The 23,067-nt window shown below is 40.7% G+C and overlaps 1 protein-coding gene across 1 annotated transcript in view; it reads right to left on the bottom strand.

Annotated features, from left to right (window-relative positions):
* Positions 1-20,792, bottom strand: part of TSHZ2 (teashirt zinc finger homeobox 2) — a 262,545-nt gene extending 241,753 nt beyond the window's left edge. Inside the window, exon 1 of the mRNA XM_034788033.1 lies at positions 20,215-20,792. Within this exon, the coding sequence (XP_034643924.1) occupies positions 20,215-20,254 (40 nt within the window). The 5' untranslated portion in view covers positions 20,255-20,792. The remainder of the gene's footprint in view (positions 1-20,214) is intronic.
* Positions 20,793-23,067: the final 2,275 nt, after the last annotated feature.

A 23,067-nucleotide genomic window follows, 5' to 3' on the forward strand; every position in this document is an offset into this window, starting at 1 on the left:
TGACTTAGATCAGTGGTTCTCAACCTATTTACCATTGTGGGCTGCATCTGCGGCCCACATTGTGTTATGTGGGCCACATACAATACTACCTGTATGGCCCTGAGGACGTCACATGGACCACAGCTCTGTGCTAATTGGGCTGCAAGTTGCCCTCAGGCTGCAGGTTGAGAACCACTGACTAGGGGCTTGTCTACACTGGCACTTTACAGTGCTGCAAATTTCTCGCTCAGGGGAGTGAAAAAACACCCCCCTGAGCGCTGCAAGTTTCAGCGCTGTAAAGTGGCAGTGTAGACAGCGCACCAGCGCCGGGAGGTGGTGCCGCGACTACACGGTCACGTTAAAGTGCTGCCGCGGCAGTGCTTTAACATTGTTAGTGAAGACATGCCCTTAGATAGTTAGGAACCTTATTGAAAGTCAATGGGACTTAGGCATTGCAATGCTGAGTGGCTCAGTGCTGCCTTTAAAAGTCTGGCCGTATTAGTGCCTAAAGGCCACAAACAGGGGGGACCTATTGTTCAAGGCACTGTACAACACATAATAAATTACAGTCCTGTGACCAAAAGCTCAATCTCCCTTCCAACATTTTTTTATACAAAATACGCCATTAACTGCAGGATATTCCATCTCCTTCTTCATGTAGGTTGGAGGATAGATCATGACACTGGAATTTCTGCCTAACACACTTAAGTTCTCTAAAAGCCACCAATGCTTGCCAGAGTCATTGCACTTTCCTAATGCAGAGATGTATCAATCAGCAATCGTGCTGGTTACATTTTCTGCCTTGATCAACTGGGAGAAGTCCTCAGACCTCCTGTTCCTCCCTCATATGGTAAGCTCCTTGCTTGCAACTTTGTACAGGCCTCAGCTATTATTCCAGATAGAACCAGCCCTGCTAATAAATAAAAGAAAATTACACAAAGTCTCTGAAATGCAATAATGTCTACACTTTGGCCCATTACAAACACACAGAGATGAAATTAAATCTTGCAAAGAGTAATTCATCTCTAACTCAATCATTAAAGGATTAAGGGAAAAGCCAGAGCAGTAGTTTACTGTGCTTGCATAAACTGAACTCTCGAGTTGTATCTAGGGGCTGTGGGTTTGAAATCTCAGACCAGCCAGTGTCCATGTGGGATTAGAAATCACTGTCATGTATGAAATGTCTGGCTCTCAATGAAATTATCACTGAGGAGTGGGTTTACAAAGACACTTTCAACCTGCGTAAGAGAAGAGTAGAAAGGGGGCTGGATGCAACCATACAGTTGAGATCAAATTCAATTACAGCTGAGAAAGCTACATTTCCAGCATTCCCCATCCCAATGACCTGTTTCAACCAGTGAGCAGACTTTTAGATGGGAGAATTTACTGTCTACAAACAACTATTCCTAATAGTGAAGATTGGGTACTATCTGGATCAAATTTTCAAAATGGAAAGTCTGCTTACAAAAATGCAGGTGCAACTACATGCCTACAGGATATGTGTGTCCAAATTACCATGATTATCCATGCAAATTGGGTGATTGTGCATGCCAGTGACTTTTTAGAAGCCAACTAACCATTCGTGCATGCATTCTCCCAATATGCACACACAAATTGTGTAACCACTTGCACAAATACAGATAGCCAATTGTGTGTACAAAATTTCTGGCACAGACTGCAGGCCTCCACTTTTTGATCTTATATGTCTTTACCATGCACTTTTCCAAAATGGGCTGCAGGGAAAAGCAATTAAATTTAACAGAACCCAGGGCGTCTACATGAAAATATAAGTTTGGAAGCCACAAATTCTCTTACATTTTATTACTTTCCCCTGTGGTTTGTGAGGCAAAGGAGCATAGAAAAAATGCAGCTACTAAGCAAGGATGGCTACTAAGTGAAGGCAGCTTCTAAATAAATAAGCAGGAGGAAGTTAGTGGACATGGGTGAATTTCATCCTGTGGACCAAACCCCAGACTCATGTAATGCCACACCTCCAAAATATAGCTTCCTATGGGTAGGAAGGCAATAGCCAATCAGCACACAGCATGTAGTACAGGGAGAGGAAATTTTGAGCAAGGTTACAAAATGAATCACTATTTCTACAAAAATGTATCAGCTTTACAGAGAAGAATTTGAAACTGCTTAGAACTCAATTAAGTTACCACAGCCAGGGCCGGCTCCAGGGTTTTGGCAGCCCCAAGCAGCCAAAAAAAAAAAAAAAAAAAGCCGTGATCGTGATCTGCAGCGGCAATTCGGCAGAAGGTCCTTCGCTCTGAGCGGGAGTGAGGGACCATCCGCCAAATTGCCACTGAATAGCTGGACCTGCCGCCCCTCTCTGGAGTGACCGCCCCAAGCACCTGCTTGCCAAGCTGGTGCCTGGAGCCGGCCCTGACCACAGCTAACAAAGACACAAAGATAAATCTTGGAAAGGAAAACAATGAGGAGTCCGGTGGCACCCAGGGCCGATGCAAGGAAGTTTCGCATCCTAGGCGAAACTTCCACCTTGCGCACCCCCCAGCCCTGGGGGCGCCCCCCCCCCCCCCCCCCCGAGGCACCCTTCCCCCCGCGGCAGCTCCCCCGCCCCGAGGAGCCATGCAGCAGCTCCCCAGCCCAGCTCACCTCTGCTCTGCCTCCTCCCCGAGCACGCCGCCCCCACTCTAATTCTCCTCCCCTCCCAGGCTTGTGGCACCAAACAGCTGATTGGCGCCACAAGCCTGGGAGGCGGGAGAAGTGGAGCAGCGACTGCATGCTCAGGGAGGAACGCTGTAAAAAAAATTGGGGGCACCGCTTTTTGGCACCCCCAAATCTTGGCACCCTAGGCAACCGCCTAGTTCGCCTTAATGGTAGCACCAGCCCTGGTGGCACCTTAAAGACTAACAGATTTATTTGGGCATAAGCTTTCGTGGGTAAAAAAACCTACTTCTTCAGATGCATGGAGTCGAAGAAGTGGGTTTTTTTACCCACGAAAGCTTATGCCCAAATAAATCTGTTAGTCTTTAAGGTGCCACTGGACTCCTCATTGTTTTTGTGGATACAGACTAACACAGCTACCACTCTGATACTTGGACAGGAAGTTTACACCTAGACACCAAGATGATGGGCACATTAGAAATGAGATAGATTAGCTAGATGAGCTAGACAGACAGATCTAAATGACCTCCAACATACTCATTTGTCTGTCAGCCTGGAAAAGACCAGCATTCCCAGGATTAAATGAGTTTAGAAAATTGCATTTCCACTGTAAAATATACAATCCACCTTGATATGTCAGTTTCTTGATGTTAAAGCAAACCAGGTCTCAACCAAGTAGTCCCAGAATGATACATAATACTATAAGAGAAACGAAACAATATCTAAGCAGCTGATCCACTGAAAGCTTTAAGTTGCTACCTTTTTACTGCAGGATATCAGTGAAGTGATGTGACCTGTACACACTTTGACACACTAATTTTTCTTGAGCTCAACCTCACCAAAATTCTGTACTGTCCATCTCTCATTGCTGTCTTGATAACACATTTTTCTTCATGATATCTAACTATTCTATCTTTGGAGGACTGTCAAACAACTGCTATTGTGTGGTTTCTTTTTTTCTTTGTTTTTAAAGGGGAAAAAAACAAACTATATTTGTTGGAGATATATATATAAAAAAAATGTACATCAAAAACCAAAGCAACAAGACTGATTCATGCCACAGTTTTTCCAGTCCAGGTTATAAAAATATTACCACACACACACACTCCCCTTGGCATGGATTGAGCTCCATGTCTAAATTGCAACATCATTTTTTTCAAGCAATGTGTGCAAATACAGGGTAAGATATAGCATAAGGGACTTTGCAAGCTTAGGGCCAGATTCTGATCTGACCCACACTGGCATAATGCAGGAATGACTCTGTTGAAGCCAGTGGAGTTACTCTGGTGTCTCACTGAAGACAATGAGATCAGAATCTGGCCTTTAGTGAGAGTTTTTCCCATACACAATCACAATCAACCAAACACATTTGTAATCCACTGCAGCTGGTGTTTCCATAATTGATAGATATATAAAAGCCCTTTTTGCTAAAGTTGTACTCTTTTTTTTTTTCTTCTTCTTCTTCTTTGGGGACTTGTGAGAGAGCAGCTACAAAACGTTAGCTTTATAATTCAGGTCCCTTTAGAATCCCCAGCTTAAAGCAAGTGGTTACAAGTTTTAACAATGCAAAAAATTGAGCTAAAAACAAACATTTATTTTACTTGACATAGCAAAACAGTGAATTAAAAAGTTAAATCAATGTACCATCTGAATGGGTTCTGTTGTAGCTACAATTTCAAATGAAATAAGAATGTTATAAAAACTCTTGCATATTATACACATTTGGAAATATCTCTTGTGTAACTGTTCTTTAAGTGTTCTGTCTATGAGTACTAACAGGTCACTGCACAGGAAATGCAAGAATAGGTTACATTTTAATCAGGGTATATAAAACACTGTCTAGAATGTTACATTGCCTTTGGGAATGTAGTGAGTAGGGGAACATTAACAAAGTCCAGGTCACTCTCCCCATTACATCACTGAAAAAAATATATTAGGTTAAATTATAGATGTCATATATTGGAATTGTAAACCTATTCCCAAATGAGGATGCTGGCTAAAATCAACTTATTTCCTTGGAGAAACTCATAATCGCTCCTCTGGTCCTATGTACCTTCTTTGCACATTTTTAATAGTAAATTTCCACTGAACCTAAGCATTTCCCCCCAATGATAATGAAGGAGGATAAAGACAAAAAGGCAACTTTTAAAATACTTCCATGGCAACAACTCCCCACACTCCACCCTCCCCACACACACTGTGATCACCAGCCAAAGTGTATCAAATGTGAACTTACTTTTACTTCATAGATTATAAAAAATAAAGGAAGGGGTTTGAGAGACGTTTGTGAATGATTAAATAACAATGTCCTTAGTGTAAACAAGTGGAAACACAGATGTAGGTATCATCATCATATTTCCTCCCCACACTAGTAAATATGTCCCAAAATGATTTACCTTTGGCCTGGTCCACACTAACCCCCCCACTTCGAACTAAGATACGCAACTTCAGCTACGTGAATAACGTAGCTGAAGTCAAAGTATCTTAGTTTGAACTTACCGCGGGTCCACACGCGGCAGGCAGGCTCCCCCATCGGCTCCATGTACTCCTCTCGCGGAGCAGGAGTACCGGCGTCGACGGCGAGCACTTCCGGGATCGATCCGGGATCAATTTATCGCATCTACACAAGACGCGATAAATCAATCCCAGAAGATCGATTGCTTACCGCCGGACCCGGAAGTAAGTATAGACCTACCCTTTATTTAACCCTATTCGCAAGATGAAAAAATCTCTAATAAACCTGCAGAGACGGCAAAAGGGTTGTGTGTGTTTGCATGTAGTTCAGCTGCAGATAACACTCTCAGGGATTTACTTATTTAGCCCAAAGAAGTTTGGGGGCTTCACAAATTTATAAGAACATTTTAGAGGTGTTCAGTTCTGCGTTCACTGATGCCAATGGGATTTTGCTATTGGCTTCCATATAAAGAGGATTGATTTTCCAAGAGACGTTTCCCATCATGCAATAAAAAGAGCATTTCTTCCTCTCTCTCTCTTCCCTGTCTCCCCCAAGTAAAACAAAGGACCTTGTTGGTTGCAGAAGCATAACTCCTACTGAAATAAATAGTAGTTTCACACATGCAAATGATGCAGTGATCAGGCCTAAGCAGTTTACAAGCTCTGGCATGAAAACAGAACTCAGACTACCAGCCCCATTTATCTGAACAGCTATCTAGTGGTTGGATCCCTTGGCATTATTCTTTGTATTCTCTCGCTCAGCCTCTTCTGTGCGACAGCTTCTCAGCTGCCAGTATTTCCTGCTCTTTGCTCCTACCCACCTACAGTATATTAGTTAATCACTCCTCCAGGCCCTATTCCAACTATTTCCTCAACTGTGCTACCACCAGCCAGTTGACCAGACAACACTGCTTCTGACATTGAAACTGCTCCCCCATATTATATCTTGCATAAAAAAATAAAATAAAAAAACTACACAGTGCCTGAACTATTCAATATTTAGTTTTAATCTTCATCGTTCAATGTGCAGCCCCAGGCCTTACTTACTGCACACCATTCAAACCCTGCACAGAATACAGAATTATTACTTTCCTAATTGTCTTTTTCATTGTGCTCAATGCTGTAGCATGTGACTGTTTCACAATCACTAGTGCATTCATCTGTAAAACATCCCTGTGAAGTGAGGTGCTATTATCACCATTTTACAGATTGGAAACTGAGGCACAGGAAAATGAAAGCCAGAATTCTCAAAGCGTCCACTACTTTTAGGTGCCCAACTTGAGAAGCATAGGGCCTGGTTTTTCAGCACACTTAGCTTTTTCTAGCACAGCTCCCATTGACTTCAGTTGTGAGCCCTTGCCACGTCTGCATATCAGGTCCCACATGTTTCAAGTTGGGCACCTAGAAAATAAGGAACACACAGTGGCCCCCTGTGGAAAGTTCAGTTTAAGTGACTTGAATATATGGCAGAGGCAGGGATAGAATCCAATTCTCCAGGGTGGCATTCCACCATCTTAACTATCCCTTCTCTTTTTGCAGTCCCCTGCCTTATTCACTTGCCACTTCTGCAACAAATATAGATAATTCTGTTTCACTATTAGGTGGTAGTCGTGTTAGTCTGTATCCACAAAAACAACGAGGAGTCTGGTGGCACCTTAAAGACTAACAGATTTATTTGGGCATAAGCTTTCGTGGGTAAGAAACCCACTTCTTCAGATGCATGGCTGCTTCAGATGCTCTAAGCACTGTCCCTCCAGTGCACTAGATGAAACAGGGATACAGTAACTCCTCACTTAACGTTGTAGTTATGTTCCTGAAAAATGCGACTTTAAGCGAAACAATGTTAAGCAAATCCAATTTCCCCATAAGAATTAATGTAAATGGGGGGGTTAGGTTCCAGGGAAATTTTTTTCACCAGACAAAAAACTATATATTATATAGATATACACACAGTATACGTTTTAAACAAACAATTTAATACTGTTCACAGCTATGATGATTGTGAAGCTTTGTTGAGGTGGTGAAGTTAGAGGGTGGAAGAGGGAGGATATTTCCCAGGGAATGCCTTACTGCTAAATGATGAACTAGCACTCAGCTGAGCCCTCAAGGGTTAACACATTGTTGTTAATATAGCCTCTCACACAAGGCAGCTCGAACACGAGAGAGGGGAGACAGCATAGCAGACAGAGACAGACACACACCTTGTGTGTGGGAGAGAGAGTGATGCACACTGCCCCTTTAAGTAAGCTGACCCACTCTTAAGTGCATTGTCTTTTTAAGTGGATCAGGAAGTTGAGACAGCAGCTGCTGCCCCAAGCTCTCTCTGTCTCTCTCAGTCAGGTGTCCCCTCCCTGCTCTATATGGAGAAGGAGTAAGCGGGGTGCAGGGGGAGGGGGGCACCCTGACATTAACCTCCCTCTTTCTCCCCTGCACAGCAAGCAGGAGTCTCTGGGAGCAGCTCCAGGGCAGAGGGCAGGAGCAGCACATGGCAGTGGGGGGGAGGGACAGCTGAACTGCCTTGATAGCCTGCTGGGTGGCTGCAGCACAGGGAACTTAGGGGAGCGGGGAGCTGATAGGGGGGCTGGCGGTCCACCCTGGTTACAAGCCCCCACCAGCTAGCTGCAATGGGCTGCTCTTCCTGCAAGCAGTGAATAAAGCAGGTGGCTGCCAAATGATGTTAGAAGGGAGTACTGCACAACTTTAAATGAGCAGGTTCTCTAATTGATCAGCAACGTAACAACGAAACATTAACCGGGACGACTTTAAGTGAGGAGTTACTGTACTTTTAGGTTTCATAAAAAGCAAACTGAAGAAAACATCATGTGGAACTATATTGATCCCTGCACAGGGCTTCAGCAGCATAGGAACCTTTAGATCCACAGCACAGATCGCTACCATTTGAGTTAATGGAGTAACTGGCAGAAGTAGTAGACCGTTAACCTCTATGTGAACCAAACACTAGAGGGGGATGTGGCACATACTTTGTCAGTGGGTTTTGCAAATATTTTCTGACAGGTTATCCTGTTCCTGCCCTCCTCCCCCCCCAATCTATTCCTGTTTCACTTTTTCTTATTCCCCCACCTGAGCCTTCCCATCTCCTCATTCTATTGTTCACTCTTCTGCATTCCAGTGAGGCTATTTCCTCCTTAACCTTGCTGCCTGGGCACCAGCAGGGTGAATACTGGAAGCACAAGACAAACAGTGTCCTTGCTCTCTGCCCAGTACCTCAGCTGCCCCCATCAGCAGGGAGAAATAATTGCAGGATATGTCTTGCTCAGCCCTGTCTGGAGCTTAGTGAGTGCTGTGTGGATGAAATATACTCAGTGTGATTGTCATGGGAACTCTGTAAGGATGGAACATGGTCAGCGAAGATGGAATAGTCGGAAGATTTTGTTGCCAGCTTCTAACAAATCTCTACTGAGCAAATGGCCATTTTTAGAGGCTTATAATTTGGCCAAATTTGGGTGGATGGTCATGGGGACATCAAAAGGTATCTCCCTGAATTTAGTGTAACCCTCTGCCAAATGTCAAGTTTCTGCTGCAGAGAATGGTGGTGCTAAAATTTTGCAACAAAATAACTGTCTGTATTTTTGTACATTGGCAAAACAACATATTTTTCCCTAACTTAATTTTCAGACATGGCTGAGCAACCGAAACAGGGTCTTACAAAGGAAAGTATTGGGCAACCTTAATTATAGGCGTCACTGCTAGCTCTGCCTCTAATATGCGCATCACTTCCAGCTCCGCTTATAATAATAATCCTGATATCCAGACAACTCACAGTGCCCTCAGGCCTCTATTGTTTTGCTATTGTACCCAGTACACCCTTTTTCCTTGTAATGTCATCACACAGCCCAACTTCTACAATTTCAATGGCTGCCTAAGGAGGTAAAACAACTGTCAATCACACAATACTCTTCTCTCTACTTAAATGGCCTGAAAGAGATACCACGATACATGGAAGTCTATCCACAAATTGTTCTTTTTTAACCTACAATATTTGAGTGTATTTAAAATTTCTCAAGATGTATTTTTGCCGTGCTTGAGAGATAGGCCTGAGCTACAAAATTCACATCTGAGACCCTGATTCAGCCATTAGGACTCCGCATGTGCTTAAAGCCAGGCACAAACTTAAGCATCTTGATGAACTGGGACCTGAGTTTGACTCCAGATTTCAAACCATCCAAGAGTTTGGGCTGTTGAGATTTGGGGTTCCTGATCGCTACTGAGATTATCTTTAAGAATAGAATTAGCTTCTAGTCTGGATTTCAAAACACAACTCCTCCCTTCCACACAAAACTCAGGGTCAAGGACTTGCATTCAGGAATCCTGTTCAAGCCTATCTCCAGGTATAACGTAAGTTTACTGGAAATAGTGAATATAAGAGTTCACTGTATTAGATGACGTTTTGTTACCTTTTGACAAGAGAAAATATTTAATACCAATGTTTTTTTTCTCTGCTCTGAATATTTGTTTAAATGTCACAAATAATTAAATGCTTATGAGTAAGAGACATCTTTAGACATTTTGACAATACATATTAAGAGGTGCTTTAAGGGGAAATCTGCACAGTTCAGCTTGTATTTGTTGTACTATAACGATAATGTATCTTGATTACATTTGTTCCAGATTTTCACGAGCAAAGGGAGGCATTCTGCAAATGATCTGTAAGGAACAGAATGACAGTGTCTGACATGCCCTGACATGCCAAGAAATGCATGAGCATGGATGTTTGATGAGAAAGGCTATAGGGATATTGCTTGTGGGTGGGGCACCAGGAACCACTCCCTTCAGCCTAAAGGAGAATGGACATCAGAGTAGTTAACAATTATAATAACAATAAATAATCATGAATTACTTCTAAGGGGCTTAAACGCAAGAAGGTCAAAGCACTTTAAATATATGAATATCAATAATCAGAGACAAGACCCAGTTAGCCAATACTATGACCAAACTAGCATACATAGTCTAACAACCTACCACTCAGCAACAAAGAGACAAACATTTAGCTCCACCTGAAAAGATCCCCCTGGAGAACTTTGATAAAGGGAAGAGCATTCCAAATCCCTGGAGCCTCAGTGAAGAAGGCCCTGCCTGGTGATCTCAGACGGAATGAACAGCCCAGCTGATCTGAGGTGTTGTGAGAGTAGATAGGATAGCAGAGGTCTCTCAGGTATGGTATATTGGCCGTATATTACCTAAGATTTACTCTGAGATCTTGTCAAAATAATACCTGTAACTACCATTCCCAAGAGGCCAGATAATGGGAAAATAAAGGCCAACAACCCTTAATGCACCCATAAGTTATTACCTGCCTTCATATTTCTCCCACAGCCAATACATATATTTTCACTCTAGAGAAATAACACCTTGACTTATGTTTGCAACTCCTACTAGCGCCAATGGGATCTGTGAAGAAAGATCCAATAGGAACAGTGATGGGTTCTCACTGCTTTTGAAAATCAGGCCTCTTATTTAGATGCCTAAATAAGGATTCATAAGCCTAACTTTAGGAACCCATTTTTGGAAATCCTAGCCTCAGTGTTTATTGCAATGAATTTCAAACAACCTCCAGGCCAGTGTCTGAAGAGTAATGTGAATATTCTGTTACAGCTTATACTGGGGGTTACTCTCTCTCTCCGGACACCTGTGTATCATGTATTTTCAGATCCCTGGTCTGAACAAGCTGCATTTAGCACAGGACAAAGGGGGCAGGTAACTATGCCACCTTGCAACTTCTCTGATCCTGGGATTTATTTGGGATAAAAATGGGTTTGAGAGTGACTTAGAGAAGCCTACAGGCTACTTTAAATTATGCTGCCTAGAACAGTCTCTGAGGAGCCATCTCACTGGCTAGAGAGTGACAGAAGCTATCCTGCTCTGGCCATGTTCCCTCCCTCGTTCAGCTATGCCCCAGACTCACCTAGGAATGCCCCCTATGACTGGAGGTTGTGGGGAGTAAGTGGCAAAGAGCTGGCTATGGACGATAGTATAGAGCTGGGAATTAAGAACCAAGGTTCCTGATATCCATTCTATCTCTGCTGCTGCCTTGCAATGCGACCTTGAGCAAGGCAGCTTAAATTAGCCCATCTATAAAATGGGAATAAGACCAATCTACCTCATTTAGTTTATTCTGAGCAGCAAATGACATTGGTAAAATATTTTGAAATGCAAAGAGATGAGCGATCTAAGTGCAAAGTGATCTAACTGCTCCACTGCTTCTTCCTATTGAAGCTTGCAATTCCTATGCATATCAGTGGGAGCTATGCAGCTAAATCAAAAACATTAATGCTACTACAGATCACTATAATTGCTTAATTTCCTCTTCTTTTCACATGTGAATGTAATGCTTCTTGTACTACAGTTATGTTTTGACACAGATGAAAAATGAATTTTTAAAAAATTATGTTTTTGCAGGCCAACATTTTAGCTAAATGAAATCAACGCAAGGAGCATTTCCCCAAAAGGTGTCTGTACAGGGTTTTTTTCCTTTGGTACTAAATTTTAAATCATATGAAGATCCAGCCCTTTTCTATGCAGTCTACTCACCCTGTAGGGTGTAGATAAGATGATGCAACATGCACATCTAGAATTGCAGGTCTGATTAATTGTGATGGTGATTTAAAACAAGCCTAATGTAGTTTACACTGAATTATTTACATCCCATGCAACCCACTCATAGTAAAGTATTTTCTTTCCCCCAACAGAACAACTTCTGAGCAGAGGGTCAGTGATATAAATGGGATTGCAGCCTGCACATTCTGATGCACTGAAACAAGCCCAGACTTTCATTCTTGTCCACTATAAACGGAGTCTCACTAAGGCCCCCGTTTGTTATCAGTGGATTCCAATGAATATAATTATTTTCATTAAAAACAAGCATTGCATACTGCTTCTTTTTCAACAGAAACTGTGCACCGATCCCACATGAACAAACCAAACACTGCTGTCGGAAAGAGGCTTTGGGAATATTAAACAGCATTTTTTAAATTTATTAAAGCAATATTGTATGAGATTTTCTATGAGTTAAAATCTGTGGGTTTTAATTTTATATTAACAGAGAACAGAAAGATTTAAAAAAACAACCAAAACCTCCTCCGATTATACTAGACTGGAATACAAGGCCTAGTGGGAAATCGGGCCTTTTCTCTTTTTACATACATAAAAACAAGCACAACAGGCTTTCCAATTAAATGAGTCTTTTGAGAGAGATGCAGGAAGAGCCAGAAAGCTCCTTAAACCTTATTGCTCCTCATATTTGCAAGTGGGGATGTATATTAAAAATTGTCTGTTCTTTCCAGTACAGTGCTTCTACCTGTAAAATGTTTTTGGTCTAATTTGATCTAATTTCAAGAGTTAGTTGCGATAGGTTTTTTGTTTTGTGTTTTCTCCATATGTTCAGCAGCTTTGCTTTTTCTAAAAGCTTCGCTTACCATAGTCCCTTTTGCATCATGAGTAAATTTAATGAGATACAGTATCATTAGATAACAGTTCACGCCGAACAAGGGGAAAATATAGAGAAAAGAATGAGATAGAGATATAATAGATACAATGAACAGAGATGAAAGAAAGAAGACAGCATCTCATTTACATGAATACAATAAAAATACAGCATGAATGTTGCAAGTTTTACCTAAGATTTTTATTTGAAGTAAAGTTGAGTTCTATTGTGTCCTTATGTCTAAAGAGAACACCTATTGGCTATTAACTTTTTGGATGTAATTGCCACTAGCAGCAATCTCCATAAAACTACAATGGAAAACCATGGCTCAAGAACAGATTGTCTGATCCTTCAGACTAGGGCTAAAGTCTGCTTTTGGTTACACCAGTGTAAGTCCAGAGTAACTAAGTCACCCGTTTACATGGTGAGCTGGTGCGCAGCAAGCCAGGATATAAATCTACAGTGCAACAGTTTGCCGAACACTAATTTGCTGTGTAGACATGGCCTAGCTTTAGTAAAGTAACTCTACTCCATCTCTATTCCTATATACATACAGAGACAGTTCAAAGTAGGAGTCAGTTAGAAGCAATATTGCCAACAACACAACTTTTCAAAAATCATAAATCAGGCCTTCAAAATACACTAGACTGGCTTAAAAAGCACGAGATTTTAAAAATAATAAATTTGTGTGGTTTCTTTTTTCCTTTTGGTATTGGAGCCTTTTGATTTCATGTTTTTAAGCTTATCTCCACAACCATTAAAGCTAAAAACTTTTTTTTCTTTTGAAATAAACGCTGAGATGCTCATGTAATCACCTGAATCCAGAAGCTGAGGATTAAAGAAAATACCATATATTATGAGACTACTATACTGTAGAAGTTGACCACTATGATTAAAATAAATTGGCTTGAATGGTTTAAAAATGCCACAACTCTTGCAATTACACACTCACATCAGTAAGAATTTTGCATCCACATTTCAGCTAAATGCCTGTCTCTCTTTTTTCTGTGTGTGGGTGTGTGTGCGCGCGCGCCTGGGTGCCTGCCTGTCATACATGTATGCATATGTACGTCTTCCAAGAGGATCTATTTCCTATAAACATAGCATGGTTCCATTTTGCTTTGGAATTTTACCACTAACTATGATCATTGCATACCTCACATTAAAAACAACCTAGAGTCTGTTCCTGTCATTTTGTAGCTATTGTTGTGACTTATTTTTTTCCTAGTTCATGAGTTGGGGGTGTGGGGGATGGAGGGAAGAATAATAATTTCTTCTTGCGAAACAAAGAACCTCTTCATTTGTCTAAATTAAACATTTAATGAAGCACTAAGATTCTAAGACCAGTTTTCCAACTTCTTTTCTTTCCTCCTGAAAAACCTCGCAAGGCAACGAATAAAAAAAAAAAAATCAGCAATAGTTAAAAATGGGATGTGTAAATCTAATGGTGTGCTTTTATGATGCATTTCCCCTTGAAATCTTGAAAATACACTGCTCCCCGTCTGTTCTTGGAAACCAAGGTATTTCTGAGTTGCAAAAGACATTATAATGTGGTCAGAAATGACAAGGAGCCAAGATCCAATAGCCTCAAGTCAGGGTCACCTTAATGAGAAAGAACTGATGTTAATGTCTAAACTTAAATGGAACTTTTAGGGCCCTGATTTTCAAAACATTTTATATACTATTTCTTTGAGTCTCTCTGCTGGAATTGAGACAGTAGATTGCAACATTATAAAAGGCTGTTTAAAGGCCCTATCAGCTCCTGGTACCAGAAAAATAATATTCAATAATAAATGCAAAACAATCAAAAAATTTTTAAAGAGTAAGGTAGCAACATAAATAAAATGCAGTGATTATACCAACTTTAGAAAACAAGAATGTAGAACTATCAGTACATAAATGCATAATCTGAACTTTCCCTAGATTCCAAGGGTAAATTCTATTTAAAGGCTATTGGCAGAATATGGCCCATAATTTGGACACCAACCCACACTTTTTTAACTGTGTTGTTTTATTTTGCAGCTAAACACCCCAATTTTACAGTCTATATACAGGCAGAACTCCCAGTGAAGCAAAATCACTAGTGAGTACTGCAGGACTGGGCCCTCAGTCATGCAAATTATTGTAATTAAACAGGTAATGAAAAATCACTGCTGTTGCACGAATGAAATGTAAGGCTTCAACTGTGAGAGTAATGTGTTTCCAATTGACTCCAATATCTGATTCTGAGACAGATGAAAATGTCTCTCTGCTTCTGTGAGCACACTCTGGAGGTAAAACTTTACAAACATCTTTAATTTTGGAAAGAGCAAGGGGAAAACAAAGGGCTATTTTAATAAAAAAAAGGCTGGTGGGTTCCTTTTTCTAAAGGAGTTTGGTTGAACGTGGCACTCGCGTGTCTCAATATCTGCAGTACAATCTGATAGATATTAAATAGAGAGTATTTATTTGCATCATTTTACTTTGGCTCTACTAATAATACATCATCCATTAGAACAACCAGGCCTCATTCTGCCACTCCCCCCTGCTCCCAACTAGCCAACATGATTTTTTTTTTTTTTTTTTTTTTACATTTGAGCTCTTATGGTCTGTACAATAGCTTAACACAATAGGTGTTTAGCATCTGGTTCCAACTGTAATTGATAGAGTATGGTTCCATTCCCTTTGCTGCTGCTGCTAAGTTGGGAGCTGCAGCCACAGCAACTGACAGCATTGAGGGGTAGGGTGCGGGGGGCAGGGAGGGGAGGAGTCTGGATTGCTCTTTGGAGTGTTGTGCTCTTTGGATGTGAAGTAAAGCAAGGGCGGAAAGAATCACAGCAACTCTATGGTGGTGAGTTGGCACCCCAGGGACTTGGTCTATGGAAGCGGTTATTTGAGATTGGTGCTGCTAATGGGAAACTGAGTCAGAAGGGAAAAGCAACGGGAGGCAGTGGCAAAATCCAGCTGCTTTTAATTATATGGCCTTGAGATTACAGGGCATGGAAGAGTAGAACCAGTTAGGCAAAATAATTTAAAATATTTTTTTTAAAATATTTTAAAAGCATAGATCCCAATTACTGATGGAATTGTCTTTCAGATTACAATGGCAGTGTCTGAATTCCTTGTTAGTTCTAATCTTTCTCTGGGGGCCAATTGTGTCCTGATATGGCAGATTAAAAATGAAATCAATGAACAACTGAAACAAATGAACTTTTGAGTCAGACTCATAGACTCATGGACTTTAAGGCCAGAAGGGATCATCGTGATCATCTAGCACATTGCAGGCCAAAGAACCTCGCTCACCGACTCCTGTCCCATTCAGTCCTGGGTTTTAACGTGGAGTGTGGGGATGTGGGGGAAGGAATCACTTAGCAGCTCAATTCCAGAACAGAGGTGGCTAATTTGGTGGACGGGTAGCTGAGGAAATACCTATTCTGGAAATCATTTAATTAATCAGAACGGTGAAGCCTCCTCTTGTTTGTGAACATCTTTGCTTTTTTGTCATCTGTCAGTGTCATAATGTGCAGAGTAACTGAAGGTTCCTTCCGAGGCATGAGATATTTAGAGGTTTTTGATGTGCACTTGCTTTTCTGGAGGATGTTAAAACAAAGCGACTCTGCGATTCCCACAGTTCCATTCAGTCCCATTTGCTTGGAACCTGCTTCTATTAGCTGCTTAATAAAGGATAAATGTAACATTAAAAATAAAACAACCCTGCTGGCTTACATGTACATATTTCTCGAGAATCAGATCTAACATATTATCTAGTTTAACCCACTGAAGAGTGCAGGGTTTCCCCTGCTGAATACATTTCTATTTAAATAACCTGTACTATTAAGGTGCAAATTGCAACTTTTAAGTAATGATTGCTAACAGTCTTGTGTTTATTGCCACACAAGGACTTTCACGAAAACAAAATCTGCATTATGCATCTCCAGCTTCGATAAACAAAATAAATGTGGCTGGGAGCTGTTTCTGCTGTACTTTTCAGGAGCTTTGGTTCTCAGATAGCCTATCAAAGCCAACAGAAAGAGAATGAAAGAAACAATGACAAAATTTCAGCACAAAAAGATGGTAAGTCCAAATTCTTCTTCACTATCACTAAGCAGCGAACTAGAAATTCACGATCACAAAATAAAATATGCACATTTAAAGAAGCTGCAGGGGGAAAGCAGAGTATAATCCAGTGAAATTGTGTTTGAAAGCTATTTCATATCCATAGGAATAAAAATAGCATCAAAATGGCAGTTCTAGTTTGCTCCCATACCCTTCTGTTGTCTACTATCATTGGTGCAGAATCACTACCTAGGTTCTGCCCCAGAGGTGGCTGCATTTCAGTGATGGGTGAAGTACATTCAAGGCCTGATTCTTCTCTTACTCATGAGAGTTCTACACAATTGCAACTCCATTCACGTCAGTAGAGTTATTCATGATTTACACTGGTGTGAGAGGAGAATTGGGCCCATTATCTGTAAAGCCTTTTGGGATCTACTGGGATAAAAAGTACAATACAAACATAATATATAATTGTCAATAAAAATATGACATAATATTGGGTACTGGTATAAAGAAATTTAAACATCTGCTTTAAGAGAGATCCAAATCATAGTGAAAAAGAATGATGCTAAGAGTCAGCTATAGAAAGATCATAGTTCCTTTGTTGATGTGAAAAAAAGTATTTTTAAAACCATAAATTGAGACCAAAAAGACCTAATAATCAAACATAAATAGTGTCCCATTTATCTAATTACAATAACTTGTTTCATTACAACACTGTAATATATTTCTTAGGAACACAGGGCTCAAAATTAATAATAGAAAAGGACAAAATTGCCATGTATATTTCTCTAGATAGATTTTCATCTAGCAGCAGGACTTCACTTCTGATTCACTTGCTTGTTCTCTCTAACCTTTACATTATTCATTAATCAAACTAGAAACCTGCTTTCAAAGTCAGTGCATGGTAGTAATTATTTACAGTTGTGCATAGTATTTAATTTTAAGCAATGACAAAAGCAGACATGTCCAGAATCATAAGGCTTATCATTTTTCTTCCCTGGGAGGTTAACTACCTAAAGAAGCTAGAAGTTGCAAACTTTTCTTCAACATCTCTACCACCACCAAGACAAAATAAGTGCAGCCAATGCCCTGGAACTTGTGGAAGGTACAAAAACTAAAATGTGAAAATTAAAAAATATACATTTTTTAAATCCTTCAAATCAGAGACGTAAAAAAGGAACGTTGGCATCTGCCTTGATAAGCGATTCGTTTTCTGTTGCACATCCTGTCTAGTGTCACCTTGTTTGTTTTACCAGACGAAACAGAACCTCAATACTAGTCACAAAAATGAAAGTTAGTTTTGAGAACTATATACAACAGGCAAGTGTGCTCTTCGAAATCACACACACACGCACACACGTTCAAAGCAGGAGAACTATTGTAAGTATAAAAACCTGCCATGTTGGGTGCAACTGGATTATCGTTAAATGTCCAGTATTTTGCACATCTGAAACAACATTGATCTGAGGACAAATATAATCAAAGAAGTGCAACTCTGAGAACCAGTGCACTTTTTATAATAAGATTACTGAATGAGACATGCCCTAGTTATTATGGTAATTAAAATTACTGCCTATTATTAAGAGTCTTTACAAGTATAATAATAAACAAAATAATAATAATAGTAATGAAGTTATTTTCAGGGCAACAGCATATCTTGCTGGGTCTCCAACAGGGAAATCTTGGTAGATGACAACATGGACATTATCTATAATGATTTACTTACTCTAAAGCGTCTGTTTCCATAAACCAACAAAGCTACCTCTCCCCCAACATGCTTGTACTGTACACATACTCTGACCTGAAATTCTACTTTGAACACAAAATGAAATGAAGACTCACAACACTAACAAAAGAAAAAGGAAACAATTCTAACATTGAGATCATCAGCGGATGTGTGTATGTGGAGGGTGGGGTGATGGGAGGAAGCTATCCTACAAGTTGAAAATGTTAATGCCTCATCCAGTGCTAGACGCTTTCTTTGTGAATAAAAACAATAATAATGAATGGGCACAGAGCTCTTTTTAATAGATATGTTCCTGTATTAACTACCTTTTTGTAGTTAAAGGGGATCTCTCCTTGTCAACTAAATATACCGACCTTCTGCTTAGGTGCATGGGTATGCCCCAGAAGACTTTGTCTACATACTAGTGTCCTAAATTGGTGTAAATAAAGCAGAAGGTAAGATCTGTGATGAGTTTATATAAGTTTCCTATGTCCCAGGACTCCAAAATTAACATTTACCTTTAAATAAGCCCCAAATGCTACTTTTCAAAGTTTATTCAAGTGTGTCACTAAACTTGCCCATACATTTTGTCTTTAGATATAATAATCTACTAAATCTAGGGGTATTCAAAGTGTGGGTGTGTGGAGGGGAGAATTAGCTGACGATCCCTAACTCATAAACAAAACAAAACTTAGCTTTCCTTTAAAGCACTAATCCAGCTAAAGACAGGACATACACACACAGAAACATTAAAAATCAAACAAGATAATAATTGTGCATTTCTGGCTAAGAGAATCTAGAGGGCAAGACTTACGTCACTGGCACTTGGGTTACCATGGTGAGTGATTTATTGATATGTATCAAGAATGAATAGATCAAAGGCAGCAAGATGACAGGTGATCAATCAAATGTCAAATCAAAGCTGGCAATCAACTGGAAAGCTGATTTTTCAGTGGGTGGGTCTGGCAGAAGAAAAATGAACTTCCATATTGCACTTCCCAGAAACAAAGCCCCAGAACACAATTTAAATAATATAAAGCAATTAAGCAGCCTAAAAGAAAACTCTTTGAAGAGATTTACTGTACAGGCCCATTGGTCTGTTTCTTTTTACTGGCTTGAAAAATTAAAAAAAACAACACAAATCTCTCCACAAATTAAAAAAAAAAAACCCACTTCCAAAGTTGCAAACTATTTTCCTCTTTACAAAATATTTGCAAACCCCACTTGGCATTTGCGAATGTGTAACCCCGGGGGCAACACAAAAGAGGAATTTGATTTGAAAATGTGGATTGTCTTCTAACAGTCAGAATGTTTAATTTTATTTCCTGTTGCAGTTTTCACCACCGATGATCAAAGGCTGAACTTCACCACCGGGTTCATCAACAAGAGACAGTCCCTGTACTATTTCAGGCGCGCGCGCACACACACACATACACACACACGTCCAGAATTGCACCAGAAACAGGGCGAAAGACAATATTTTAAAAATACCGAACGTGCATTTAAAAACAAAACTACCATCCAAAAAAAAAAAAAAAGGCGAATAAGGAAGCAATGCAAGAACCATCAAAGGAGGGGGCGAGTGGGGAGGAGGGAGAAGGGAAATCGAGTGGAAGAAAGTTGGGGTGGGGGGAAGTTTAACAAGGAAAGGATTACAGCTAAAGAACACGAGTTGGAGTGGAGAAGAGAGAAAAAGAAGAGGGTTCACTAGACACAGGCGGGTGGAGGGGAACATCACACGGATCGTCAATTTCAGAGTAAAGATCTTCCTGGCAATAAGGAAAGAAACTGATTCAATATTGTTAGAGTTGCGGGGGAGGGAGGGGGGCAGATCCGGCTCAGAAAATCACGGGTGACCCTAAATGATAGTAATAAAAAAGAGGAGGTTAGGATTCAAAGAAGTGAAGAGACACAGAGGCTGTGTAAGTGGATGGCTTCTCCTTACCTGCAGCCCGCTTGGGTGCCTGCTGTTTCCTCCTTGGCATCGCTCTACTTTCTCCAATCTCACTTCTGCCCCCAGATCCAAGAACCCTGGGAAGCTCGTGTGTCTTGTTTCTCTAGCTTTCTCTGGCTCTCTCTCAGCTGGTTCCCCCAACACCCCCTCCAGCCAAGCCTCCCCCCCCCTTCTTTGCACTTAACTGATAGGAACCCGTTTGGTTTTTATTTTATTTTACAGAGATCTAGGTTATTATTTAACTGTTGCAACACTTGCTTTGCTTTGAGTCAAACATCCAAGATCAGGAGCAAATGAAAGGAACCCACAGTGCCAGAAAATAGTAATAAATAAATAACAAAATAGACATGTATATATTAAAAAGGCAGCTCTGGAAAGATTGTGGGGCTTGCTGCTTCCTCCCTTTCCTCTCCTTTCCTCCTCCTCCTCCTGGTAGATCTGTATGGCGGATTGGTGCGTGTGTGTGTGTGTGTGTGTGCGTGTGTGTGCAGAAAGCTGCAGGTTTGTTGCTGTCAGATGCCAGGCTGTGAGTGATATGGAAGAGGACAGAGAGGCTTTGGATGGAAGGAAATCTGGTATTCACACACATACACACACACACATACACATACACATACACAGGCAGGGCGAGGCGATGCCAGCAAACATCGATCCACTGAGCAAACTGAACATTAACAAACTCCTCCTCCGCGACCTGATGACAGGATGAAATTTACTCCAAGCAGACAGAAGGCAGTCAGTTTATTAAAGAGACAGGGCTTGCTGATCCCAAGCAAAAAAGAAACGTATGCACCGAGACACCGACAAACCCAGCCCCTGGAGCTCCTGAGTGCCAGCCAGCCTACCTGTACCCACCTCCCCTAAAGTTTTTCAGTCTTGTTCATGCCCAAGTAAGTTTCTGATCAGTGAAGTTTCTGACCCCGGCTCGTTTCTGATCAGGGCACTTTCAGAGGCTCCCTGCTTTTCTGTAGTCTCGTATTAAACCTCTCGCTTTGATTATTTGGAAGTCCTGTCATTTCCTCTTTAGATTTTCTCCCCCCCTGTTAGGAAGGAGGATACATGATAAAGTTCTCTCTTTAGTCTCACTTTTGAAACTAGGTTGCTGACAAGTTCCCACTGACGACTGACTTGCTAAAGTGGTAGGTGCAGGCTACAGTTGTACACAAACTCTGTGAAGCTTTGTTCCTTTTCTCTGCCCCCAGCCCACCCTCTCCCTCTGGAAAGTCTTTTGTGTGAAGAAAGCTGTGTAAAAAGCAAACTGTGGCACACATTGGTATATTGGCAAGTATATTAATGGGGAACTCCTGGCATTAGAAGAAGAACCAGCCTGGGACCTTTAGAAGAGGTGACATTTAGCTACACTGGGGAAATGATATAAGAATAAAGTATTAAACAAAATATTATGCAGCATTTTCCAGCATCCTGCACCTTTATGTCGTCGTTTACACCAGTGGTTCTCAACCAAGGGTACACGTACCACTGGGGGTACACACAGGTCTTCCAGGGGGTACATCAACTCATCTAGATATATGCCTAGTTTTACAACAGGCTACATAAAAAGCACTAGCAAAGTCAGCACAAACTAAAATTCCATAAAGATAAAATGAGAAAGTAAGCAATGCCAGTAATAATGTGCTGTGACACTTTTATATTTTTATGTCTGATTTTGTAAGCAGCTAGTTTTTAAGTGAGGTGAAACTTGGGGTACGCAAGACAAATCAGAATCCTGAAAGGGGTACAGAAGTCTAGAAAGGTCGAAAAGCACTGGTTTACACTAGTGTAAAGTGTGTGTGTAAAACTCCATCCAGATCAGAGTGGTAGTGGGGGGTGTACCAAGTCAGAATATTAGGTGGGTGTGCTCCCAGAACACAAGAATGGGTGTAAATGCCTACACAAGATGCAAGGCAGTGAAGAATTAAGGCTTTTAATAAGTGTTATATTCTTACATTAGTTTCCAATGACTCTTTTAAAGCTAACAAGCGCAATAGTAACAATAATAATTAGAGACGGGTCCAGGACTCATTGTTCAGATTCAGATATAAACTTTCCAAAAGTCCAGGAGTGGTCCAGGGTTTTGTTTTGAGTCCATTTCTAATAATAATAATTAATAAAAATAATGAGTACGTACCAAGAAAAACAGTGATCCTAAAAACAGAGTTGGCCCAGCACTATTCTAATTCACTCTCTTTATTCTGGGTTTGTGGATCCTGTAATCTGTCCCCACCCAACATTCCCTCCCTTCCCCCCCCCCCTCTACTCCCCTATCCTCACAATTTGGGTGTAAATCACAGCCTGCTCTTGTTAGACAACTTCCAAACCATGGTCAGGGTAGGGACAGAAGGGCACTGAAGAATTTCAAACAATGAATCTGATACATGAAAGCATGTCTGGTTTATTCGTTTCACAGTGTCTCTTTTATAATAGCCGCTGTTAACACCATGCAGTCTTTGAAAATGGTTTGGGACACAGAGAATAGATTCTTATTCTTTTAACAGTAATTCTTATAAGTGGATTTCACTGTAGTTTAATACCTATATTTTATCATGGGGCATATCAATAATAGGGGTTTTGTTTGTTTGTATTTTCGCCTTGATTTCTATATGCTCCAACGTGAGTCATTAATATCCCACAAAAACTAATCTCTTACTTTAGGATCCTTTAAGCTGCATTACCATTGGTTGCTCAATTATAGCTCGTATTCAGTGGACACTGGAAATGCCAGCCCTGCTGTTCAGGAAGGTAATGAGTTTCCTAAAGGAAAGCCCCGAAACGACCTTTGTATTTAGTGACCAAATATGATTTTATGTCTATGAAAATGTCCCCTTAATTTAATTTGCCACCGTC

This window comes from Trachemys scripta, chromosome 12 (genome assembly GCF_013100865.1).
Source record: "Trachemys scripta elegans isolate TJP31775 chromosome 12, CAS_Tse_1.0, whole genome shotgun sequence".
In the NCBI taxonomy this organism is placed as follows: domain Eukaryota; kingdom Metazoa; phylum Chordata; order Testudines; family Emydidae; genus Trachemys; species Trachemys scripta.